Source organism: Eubalaena glacialis, chromosome 12 (assembly GCF_028564815.1).
Source record: "Eubalaena glacialis isolate mEubGla1 chromosome 12, mEubGla1.1.hap2.+ XY, whole genome shotgun sequence".
NCBI classification, from domain to species: domain Eukaryota; kingdom Metazoa; phylum Chordata; class Mammalia; order Artiodactyla; family Balaenidae; genus Eubalaena; species Eubalaena glacialis.
Window position 1 is genome coordinate 105,025,809 of NC_083727.1, and position 12,047 is coordinate 105,037,855.

The following is a 12,047-nucleotide window of genomic DNA, read 5'->3' on the forward strand; positions in this document are numbered from 1 at the left end:
CTTCACTATATTTTATCCTCTTTCTTTCTTTCTTTCTATTTTTTCTCCCTTTTATTCTGAGCCGTGTGGATGACAGGCTCTTGGTGCTCCAGCCAGGCATCAGGGCTGTGCCTCTGAGGTGGGAGAGCCAACTTCAGGACACTGGTCCACAAGAGGCCTCCCAGCTCCACGTAATACCAAACAGCGAAAATCTCTCAGAGATCTCCATCTCAACATCAAGACCCAGCTTCACTCAACAACCAGCAAGCTACAGTGCTGGACACCCTATGCCAAACAACTGGCAAAACAGGAACACAGCCCCATCCATTAGCAGAGAGGCTGCCTAGAATCATAATAAGGCCACAGACACCCCAAAATACACCACCAGATGTGGACGTGCCCACCAGAAAGACAAGATCCAGCCTCATCCACCAGAACACAGGCACTAGTTCCCTCCACCAGGAAGCCTACACAACCCACTGAACCAACCTTAGCCACTGGAGACAGATACCAAAAACAACGGGAACTACGAACCTGCAGCCTGTGAATAGGAGACCCCAAACACAGTAAGATAAGCAAAATGAGAAGACAGAAAAACACACAGCAGATGAAGGAGCAGGGTCAAAACACACCAGACCTAACAAATGAAGAGGAAATAGGTAGTCTACCTGAAAAAGAATTCAGAATAATGATAGTAAGGATGATCCAAACTCTTGGAAATAGAATAGACAAAATGCAAGAAACATTTAACAAGGACGTAGAAAAACTAAAGAGGAACCAAGCAACGATGAAAAACACAATAAATGAAATTAAAAATACTCTAGATGGGATCAATAGCAGAATAACTGAGGCAGAAGAACGGATAAGTGACCTGGAAGATAAAATGGTGGAAATAACTACTGCAGAGCAGGATAAAGAAAAAAGAATGAAAAGAACTGAGGACAGTCTCAGAGACCTCTGGGACAACATTAAATACACCAACATTCGAATTATAGGGGTCCCAGAAGAAGAAGAGAAAAAGAAAGGGACTGAGAAAATATTTGAAGAGATTATAGTTGAAAACTTCCCTAATATGGGAAAGGAAATAGTTAATCAAGTCCTGGAAGCACAGAGAGTCCCATACAGGATCAATCCAAGGAGAAACACGCCAAGACACATATTAATCAAACTGTCAAAAATTAAATATTAAGAAAACATATTAAAAGCAGCAAGGGAAAAACAACAAATAACACACAAGGGAATCCCCATAAGGTTAACAGCTGATCTTTCAGCAGAAACTCTGCAAGCCAGAAGGGAGTGGCAGGATATACTTAAAGTGATGAAGGAGAAAAACCTACAACCAAGATTAATCTACCCAGCAAGGATCTCATTCAGATTTGATGGAGAAATTAAAACCTTTACAGACAAGCAAAAGCTGAGAGAGTTCAGCACCACCAAACCAGCTTTACAACAAATGCTAAAGGAACTTCTCTAGGCAAGAAACACAAGAGAAGGAAAACACCTACAATAACAAACCCAAAACATTTAAGAAAATGGGAATAGGAACATACATATCGATAATTACCTTAAATGTAACTGGATTAAATGCTCCCACCAAAAGACACAGACTGGCTGAATGGATACAAAAACAAGACCCATATATATGCTGTCTACAAGAGACCCACTTCAGACCTAGAGACACATACAGACTGAAAGTGAAGGGATGGAAAAAGATATTCCATGCAAATGGAAATCAAAAGAAAGCTGGAGTAGCAATTCTCATATCAGACAAAATAGACTTTAAAATAAAGACTATTACAAGAGACAAAGAAGGACACTATATAATGATCAAGGGATCGATCCAAGAGGAAGGTATAACAATTGTAAATATTTATGCACCCAACATAGGAGCACCTCAATACATAAGGCAAATACTAACAGCCATAAAAGGGGAAATCGACAGCAACACAATCATAGTAGGGGACTTTAACACCTCACTTCCACCAATGGACAGATCATCCAAAATGAAAATAAATAAGGAAACACAAGCTTTAAATGATACATTAAACAAGATAGACTTAATTGATATTTATAGGACATTCCACCCAAAAACAACAGAATACACATTTTTCTCAAGTGCTCATGGAACATTCTCCAGGATAGATCATATCTTGGGCCACAAATCAAGCCTTGGTAAATTTAAGAAAATTGAAATCGTATCAAGTATCTTTTCCGACCACAACGCTATGAGACTAGATATCAATTACAGGAAAAGATCTGTAAAAAATACAAACACATGGAGGCTACACAATACACTACTTAATAACGAAGTGATCACTGAAGAAATCAAAGGGGAAATCAAAAAATACCTAGAAACAAATGACAATGGAGACACGACGACCCAAAACCTATGGGACGCAGCAAAAGCAGTGCTAAGAGGGAAGTTTATAGCAATACAAGCCTACCTCAAGAAACAGGAAACATCTCGAATAAACAACCTAACCTTGCACCTGAAGCAATTAGAGAAAGAAGAACAAAAAAACCCCAAAGCTAGCAGAAGGAAAGAAATCATAAAGATCAGGTCAGAAATAAATGAAAAAGAAATGAAGGAAACAATAGCAAAAATCAATGAAACTAAAAGCTGGTTCTTTGAGAAGAGAAACAAAATTGATAAACCATTAGCCAGACTCATCAAGAGAAAAAGGGAGAAGACTCAAATCAATAGCATTAGAAATGAAAAAGGAGAAGTAACCACTGACACTGCAGAAATACAAACGATCATGAGAGATTACTACAAGCAACTCTATGCCAATAAAATGGACAACCTGGAAGAAATGGACAGATTCTTAGAAATGCACAACCTGCCGAGACTGAACCAGGAAGAAATAGAAAATATGAACAGACCAATCACAAGTACTGAAATTGAAACTGTGATTAAAAATCTTCCAACAAGCAAAAGCCCAGGACCAGATGCCTTCACAGGCAAATTCTATCAAACATTTAGAGAAGAGCTAACACCTATCCTTCTCAGACTCTTCCAAAATATTGCAGAGGGAGGAACACTCCCCAACTCATTCTACGAGGCCACCATCACCCTGATACCAAAACCAGGCAAAGATGTCACAAAGAAAGAAAACTACAGGCCAATATCACTGATGAACAGAGATGCAAAAATCCTCAACAAAATACTAGCAAACAGAATCCAACAGCACATTAAAAGGATCATACACCATGATCAAGTGGGGTTTATCCCAGGAATGCAAGGATTCTTCAATATACGCAAATCAATCAACGTGATACACCATATTAACAAATTGAAGGAGAAAAACCATATGATCATCTCAATAGATGCAGAGAAAGCTTTTGACAAAATTCAACACCCATTTATGAGAAAAACCCTGCAGAAAGTAGGCACAGAGGGAACGTTCCTCAACATAATAAAGGCCATATATGACAAACCCACAGCCAATATTGTCCTCAATGGTGAAAAACTGAAACCATTTCCACTAAGATCAGGAACAAGACAAGGTTGCCCACTCTCACCACTATTATTCAACATAGTTTTGGAAGTGTTAGCCACAGCAATCAGAGAAGAAAAAGAAATAAAAGGAATCCAAATCAGAAAAGAAGAAGTAAAGCTGTCACTGTTTGCAGATGACATGATACTATACATAGAGAATCCTAAAGATGCTACCAGAAAACTACTAGAGCTAATCAATGAATTTGGTGAAGTAGCAGGATACAAAATTAATGCACAGAAATCTCTTGCATTTCTATACACTAATGACGAAAAATCTGAAAGTGAAATTAAGAAAACACTCCCGTTTACCACTGCAACAAAAAGAATAAAATATCTAGGAATAAACCTACCTAAGGAGACAAAAGACCTGTATGCAGAAAATTATAAGACACTGATGAAAGAAATTAAAGATGATACAAATAGATGGAGAGATATACCATGTTCTTGGATTGGAAGAATCAACATTGTGAAAATGACTCTACTACCCAAAGCAATCTACAGATTCAATGCAATCCCTATCAAGCTACCACTGGCATTTTTCACAGAACTAGAACAAAAAATTTCACAATTTGTATGGAAACACAAAAGACCCCGAATAGCCAAAGCAATCTTGAGAACGAAAAATGGAGCTGGAGGAATCAGGCTTCCTGACTTCAGACTATATTACAAAGCTACAGTAATCAAGACAGTTTGGTACTGGCACAAAAACAGAAATATCGATCAATGGAACAGGATAGAAAGCCCAGAGATAAACCCATGCACATATGGTCACCTTATCTTTGATAAAGGAGGCAAGCATATACAGTGGAGAAAAGACAGCCTCTTCAATAAGTGGTGCTGGGAAAATTGGACAGATACATGTAAAAGTATGAAATTAGAACACTCCCTGACACCATACACAAAAATAAACTCAAAATGGATTAAAGACCTAAGTGTAAGGCCAGACACTATCAAACTCTTAGAGGAGAACATAGGCAGAACACTCTATGACATAAATCACAGGAAGATTCTTTTTGACCCAGCTCCTAGGGAAATGGAAATAAAAACAAAAATAAACAAATGGGACCTAATGAAACTTAAAAGCTTCTGCACAGCAAAGGAAACCATAAACAAGACCAAAAGACAACCCTCAGAATGGGAGAAAATATTTGCAAATGAAGCAACTGACAAAGGATTAATCTCCAAGATTTACAAGCAGCTCATGCAGCTCAATAACAAAAAAACGAACAACCCAATCCAAAAATGGGCAGAAGACCTAAATAGACATTTCTCCAAAGAAGATATACAGATTGCCAACAGACACATGAAAGAATGCTCAACATCATTAATCATTAGAGAAATGCAAATCAAAACTACAATGAGATATCATCTCACACCGGTCAGACTGGCCATCATCCAAAAATCTAGAAACAATAAATGCTGGAGAGGGTGTGGAGAAAAGGGAACACTCTTGCACTGTTGGTGGGAATGTAAATTGATACAGCCACTATGGAGAACAGTATGGAGGTTCCTTAAAAAACTACAAATAGAACTACCATACGACCCAGCAATCCCACTACTGGGCATATACCCTGAGAAAACCATAGTTCAAAAAGAGTCATGTACCAAAATGTTCATTGCAGCTCTATTTACAATAGCCAGGACATGGAAGCAGCCTAAGTGTCCATCATCGGATGAATGGATAAAGAAGATGTGGCACATGTATACAATGGAATATTACTCAGCCATAAAAAGAAATGAAATGCAGGTATTTGCAATGAGGTGGATGGAGTTAGAGTCTGTCATACAGAGTGAAGTAAGTCAGAAAGAGAAAAACAAATACAGTATGCTAACACATATATATGGAATCTAAGGGAAAAAAAAAAGGCCATGAAGAACCTAGTGGCAAGACGGGAATAAAGACACAGACCTACTAGAGAATGGACTTGAGGATATGGGGAGGGGGAAGGGTGAGATGTGACAGGGTGAGAGAGTGTCATGGACATATATACACTACCAAATGTACAATAGATAGCTAGTGGGAAGCAGCCGCATAGCACAGGGAGATCAGCTCGGTGCTTTGTGACCACCTAGAGGGGTGGGATGGGGAGGGTGGGAGGGAGGGAGATGCAAGAGGGAAGAGATATGGGAACATATGTATATGTATAACTGATTCACTTTGTTATAAAGCAGAAACTAACACACCATTGTAAAGCAATTATACTTCAATAAAGATGTTTAAAAAAAAAAAAAAGCATGAGGCAAATTGACAAGATGTGCTTCCTGATGTGATTCACTGAGAAGGATTCAATTATTAGGCAAACCTAAACCAAACCCTATAACCATACAACTTAAATTAAATCAGGAGGAACATTGTAAAAAACAACTGGCCTGTACTCTTCAAAATGTCATTGCCACAAAAGTAACAGAAGGGCTGAAATGCTCTTGCAGATGAAAAGAGTAGTCTAGAGGCTATAAAGGTCCTTTTTATGGATAACTGGCAAATTTGAATTTGGATTATACGTTAGATAATAGTATTATATCAACGTTAAAGTTACCTGGGTTTTCAGTTATCCAGTGACTTACATGAATCGGTTTCCTCCAGATGCTGTTGTCAGTGGAGATCTCTCTAGAGCCCTCTGGGCAGATAGCAGAAAGGGTGGGGCGAGGAGAATGCGAGAACACAGAGCAGGTGACTTAGGAGGAGGATGTGAGGGTAGGAGGCCCAGGTTTGCCTCCCAGATGTGAACAGGAGGGAGGGGACAGTGTTCCAGGCTGCGTACAGACCGCTCAGGGCCAGCAGGGCTGACCCCAGGGAGCATCAGCGGTCCAAGGGGACTGTCCAGAGGACCGAGAAATCCAAAAATCTCTTTGTGATATAAAAATGTGCAGGAATAGTCTTTGAGATTGGTGCCACCCCATGAGATTACTAGCTCCATAAGAGATCCAATTAGTACTTTGACAATAATCCTAACAGCTACTAGATTTGGGGTGGGCAAACAAAACATTCACCTAGATCTCTTACATGCTACTTTTGTTAACTACAAAATATAATCTGGACAAGAACTTTCTTCTTTTTGCCCCCTCTAGAGCTGTGTCTGTGGTATTGTATTTATTCTCACTGATAAATACTACTGACTACTAGTTCTATTTAATTCAATAAGTATTTACTAAGTTTCTGCTACGTGCTTTAGTATTATGCTAGTGCTACTGGTGTTTTGAAAGAAGTATATGGGAGACCTTCCGTCTTTAGAGAAGATAACATACAATTTAAATATAAGGCAAGACTTGATCGTTTAATACGTGAAACTCTCGAGAGCATAATACAACTAGGAATCAAATGAAGTGTTTGCTAAAGACAGCCATGGCTAAGGAGAAAGATCAAAGTGAGTCAGAGAGGCCACAAAAGGACCCAAGGACGAGGTGGGACTTAAGCCGCAACCTGAAGATAGGCTTAGACAGGTGGGGAGTGAGTCTCCGAGTTTTCCAGGCAGGATGATACACAGGGCAGTTACATATGGGTGTTCACATGCCTGGTGTGTTTAAAGGCTTTGGGTTGAGGGCGCATAAAAAGAACATCAGGCTTCTAAGATTCGGTGCCTGCTTAGAAAGGGGGTGTCATGAACAGAAATGCGGATATTGAGGGCGAGGGGAGATAAGAAATGGTTTTCCACATCTGTATTTAAGGACATAGCAGGGCATTTTGGTGGAAATACCCATCAGGTCACTGGAGATGTGGTGAAAGATAAGAATAGGGATACACAGATTTGGCCCCTTTTAGAATGACGAGAATGGAAATTAGAGAATGCGTGAGATCTCTGAAAGTAGACTTTAAAAGGAAAGAGAAAAGTGAGGACAAAAAAATGAATACTAGGAAGAAGCTTAGTCAAAAGGAACTTGAGGGACTTCCCTGGCGGCCCAGTGGTTAAGACTTCGCCTTCCAATGCAGGGGTAGGGGTTCGATCCCTGGTCGGGGAGCTGGGATCCCACATGCCTTGCGGCCAGAGGCCCAAAACATAGAACAGAAGCAGTGTTGTGACAGGTTCAATGAAGACTTTTAAAAAAATGGTTCACATCAAAAAAATCTTAAAAAAAAAGGTGGGGGGGGGGACTTGAAAGGGAGACAAAGAAAACAATGAGGTGGCATGAAAAACAAGAATATCGTGTTGAAGCCTAAGAGGAGAACAGTGGAAAGGCCAAGATTCAGCCGGAGAGATAGTTGGCTATGATAAGAATAACACCAGTAACCTCACCACATCTTACTGTTTTCCTTCAAAGGTGTTTGAGAGTGATTATTACTTTCCCTGGGTAGATTTACGGAAAGACATTTTTTTTCATGAAATTTGTCACTAGAGGGTGCTGGAGGTATTTAGGAAAGAAAACACTGGCTTCCACGAGTAAAAAGATCATCTTTCTTCTTCTGATGTGTCTGCTATAAAAGACAAGGACTACATTTCCCTTAATGTAAGAACAACTTTGAAAAGCCCTCCTAAGTAATTAGACATCTACTTGGCTTTACAAGATTTCTTGAGTCAAAGAAGCTCTAAGACACCAGCCGTCATGCTTTTAATGCAGTGAAGAAAAAGAAAGGAGCATTAGAGCTGGCCGACCTCTGTTCTCACAGAATGACACCAAGGCGCGAAACCCCGGGTTTAGGCTCCTTGAGGTCACACCAATAACATAAAAATCTTTCACAACGCCAAGAATAGCCTGTTTGCATGATGAAAATATGTGAACATTAATCAGGTTTTATTTGGTTGGGTTTAGTTAGCGTGTTGTACAGTGGTTTAATTTCGAGAGAAGAAATTCACTCAAATTTCTCCTTCATGAATTGCATCCTCCTCAGACGTATCAACCAGGTGAACATTCCGATTACCCAAAGCTCATGATTTTACAAATATCAGTCCAACCACTGTATCATCCCCCTGAGGTTTGGGAGGCAAGGGGAACTGATGCGAGCCTTGGGTTCAGAGTACCTCTTGTGCCTTTGTCTCTGACCTAAGAGTTTTGTGTCTTTTGCCAGCATCTATGAATCTGTGGCAGGCTGACTTGTTAGCCTGCAAGTAAGGTGAAATTTCAGACCCTTCACAGTTCTAAACAGTAGCTTAATAGAGCATCCCTACTGGCTCTGCTCTGTGCTGTTCTGTGAATCCTTCCTGAAGGCCCACAGAAGAGCCCACTTCTGTCCTTTTAACGACTTTACAAACACCGAATTCTCTGTTTTAATTTCTTCTCTGCTTGAAATACTAGAGTGGTTTCTGTATTCTGCACTGCACCCTGAATAATAAACACTTCACTATACCAAATCAGACTGTCATTTTTTTCCCCATAATGCTTATATTAGTACAGTACTACAAAGATTATTAGATAGATAGATATTGGAGGTATGTTCTTTTTTTAAAATTTTTATTCTATATTGGAGTATAGTTGATTAACAATGTTGTGTTAGTTTCAGGTGTACAAAAACGTGATTCAGCTATACATATACATGTATCTATTCTTTTTCAAATTCTTTTCCCAGTTAGGTTGTTACAGAATATTGAGTATAGTTCCCTGTGCTATACAGTAGGTCCTTGTTGGTTATCCATTTTAAATATAGCAGTGACATGTCAATCCCAAACTCCCTAACTATCCCTCCCCCCACCCTTCCCCCCCGGTAACCATAAGTTCGTTCTCTAACAGACTGTCATTTTAAATCTTCAAAATGCCATCATCGGGAATTCCCTGGCAGTCCAGTGGTTAGGATTCGGTGCTTTCACTGCTGGGGCCCAGGTTCAACCCCTGGTTGGGGAACTAAGATCCCGCAAGCCACGCAGTGTGGCCAAAAAAAAAACAAACAAAAAAATGCCATCATCTAGGTAGGTTCTCCATGGAGAAATATTTACCACTTCCTCCATAATTTGGAAACAAAATTTTTATTGTCTCATTACTGTCACAGAACATAATAGAAAGTGTGACGATTTAAAAAAAAAAAAAAAAAAAGGTTTGTTTTCTCGTACCCTGTTGATGGGAATGTAAATTGGTGCAGCCACTGTGGAAAACAGTATGGAGGTTCCTCAAAAAACAAAAAGTAGAACAATCATATGACCCAGCAATTCCACTCCTGGGTATATATCCAGACAAAACTATAATTTGAAAAGATACTTGCACCCCTATGTTCAGAGCAGCATCATTTACAATTGCCAAGATATGGAAGCAACCTAAGTGTCCATTAACAAGTGAATGGATAAATAAGATGTGGTATATACGTACAATGAAATACTACTCAGCCATAAAAAAAATGAAATTTTGCCATTTGCAGCAACATGGATGGACTTGGAGGGCATTATGCTAAGTGAAACAAGTCAGACAGAGAAAGACAAATACTGTCTGATGTCACGTATATGTGGAATCTAAAAAATACAACAAACTAGTGAATATGACAAAGAAGAAGCAGACTCACAGATATAGAGAACAAACTAGTGGCTACCAGTGGGGAGAGGAAAGGGGGGAGGGGCAATATAGGGGTAGGGGAGTAAAAGGTACAAACTTTTAGGTATAAAATAAGCTACAAGGACATATTGTACAGCACGGGGAATACAGCCAATATTTTATAATAGCTATAGATGGAGTATAACCTTTGAAAATTGTGTATCACTATGCTGTACACCTGTAACTAATATAATATTGTACATCAACTGTACTTCAATTTTAAAAAAGCCCTCTTTTAAGAAATCAGAACATAGTCTTTCTGCTGGCTACTGGAGAACAATCTTTACTAGTGACTAATGTGAACTTACTACCCATCCCTTACTCTCTACTGGGAAAGATTTGATCTTCTTTGGACTTTACACCTTCTAGGGAGTGAGCTGGGATACTAAATAAATAAAACAGTAGACAACCTACAATGAGCTGATTTGAGATTTTACAGCCTTGGCAAACGTAGAGTATTTTACAATACCTCAGCAATGGTGAGAAAAATCTTATCCGTGATATGCCTCAGTCCACACGCCACCACACCAAGAGCAACTCCAGGAAACACATAGGAATTGTTGCCTTGGCCAGGATATAGGGTCTGTCCACTTGGCAGAGTGACAGGGTCAAAAGGACTGCCACTGGCAAAAATGGCACGACCCTGCAACACAGACACACAACTGTAAAAAGAGGCAGGCTATCTTCAAACAAATGGATCGTAAGAGAGTAATTCAAGTACTGAGTAGTTAGAAAGAAGTCTGATTTTCCATTGACTTCCTAATAAGTGTGAGCAAGCTATCATGATGCTGGCAGTAAGTTCTGGAGTGAGTGATTATCTCTGTTCTCTATCTTCCTCTCTACTCCTAGGAGAAGCATGCAAAGCACAGGAGACCCCAAGACCACCATCCTGTTGCTGGCAGTGGTCCAACCCACGGGCCCATCAACCATCTCTAGACTACAGACTTCCACTTACAGGCTTCTGAAGACAAAAAGCGTAGGTTAATGTTTGAATCTTGGAAAGGATGACATTTTAGGTTACAGTTTAGAGGTCAACAGGCTCCCAATGTAATCACTGGGACAAATTTTATATATTTCTGTATTGTAAAGAATTATCTGAAAAGTCATATAGGAAAAAAATTCATTAGCACAAATGGGGTTAGCAGATAAGAATAAGATTAAATTATCAATAATTGTCTAAAACTGTCTTTATTTTTTTCCTGGTCTTAATATTTCATCATAATATTTTTGAGGAACCTCATGTATTACAGGCTTTAAGATGGCATGAACTTAGGGCCTGTCAGGTGCTGTATTCCATACTGCCAGTCAAAAGGGGGGCGTCTGTCTGATCTGGGAGGCGATATAGATGGAAGCGTTCAGGCTTCTAAAACAGGGATAGGAAACCCTCAACAAATAAAGCACTACAATCTAAGAAATGCATTTGAAAAGTCTAAAAAAGCACTAAATCCCCAAAGCATAGTTTAAATGGTAATAGATTGGGTTATAAATTTCATCCCTCTTATACCTTAGTCTAAATCCATTATGATATTAATAATATTAACTTATTCATTTTTGACAAATGTCATACTATACCTTTTCTATAAAGGTAAAGTATAATATGATTCAACCTTATTCAAGATATAAAAAGAGGAAAATAGATGAGAAAAAAATAGAAATTCTCATCTAGGTGTTTGTCAGACACTGTTATGTCTTGTACAAAATTAGGTTTTGTTTATGCAGAGTGACGTAACTCTGTCTTGTTTATCTTTTCCAGTTCATTTTAGATTTCTTTCCAAAATAAAAGTGTTAGATATATGCGACTCAACTTCTGTTTTGTTGTAATGACATTTTCAAGTCTTTTAAGGAAAAAAACGGCTCTTGTCAACATATTGGTCAAATATATATTAATACAAGCACAGTATAAAATAAGTCACTTTTTTGGAAACAGTAAAGTATTGAAGCTTTGAGGACTCCTATCCCAACCAGGCTGGATGTCAAAATAATTGCCCAAATGCTCCACCCATGCCATCAAAATCCAAACCCAGCAGGAGTTAGCGAAGCAGAAATAAGACTGTGGTTTTATACTGTGTGCTTCAATGTTTGGGAATAGCTAGTTAAAAGCTATTTTAATCAGTATCTA

General features: G+C 39.0%; 1 protein-coding gene across 1 annotated transcript in view; it reads right to left on the reverse strand.

Moving 5' to 3' along the window:
- ME1 (malic enzyme 1) overlaps positions 1–12,047 on the reverse strand; it is a 192,134-nt gene that overhangs the window by 7,837 nt on the left and 172,250 nt on the right. The window contains exon 12 of the mRNA XM_061207103.1: positions 10,398–10,571. Within this exon, the coding sequence (XP_061063086.1) occupies positions 10,398–10,571 (174 nt within the window). The remainder of the gene's footprint in view (positions 1–10,397; positions 10,572–12,047) is intronic.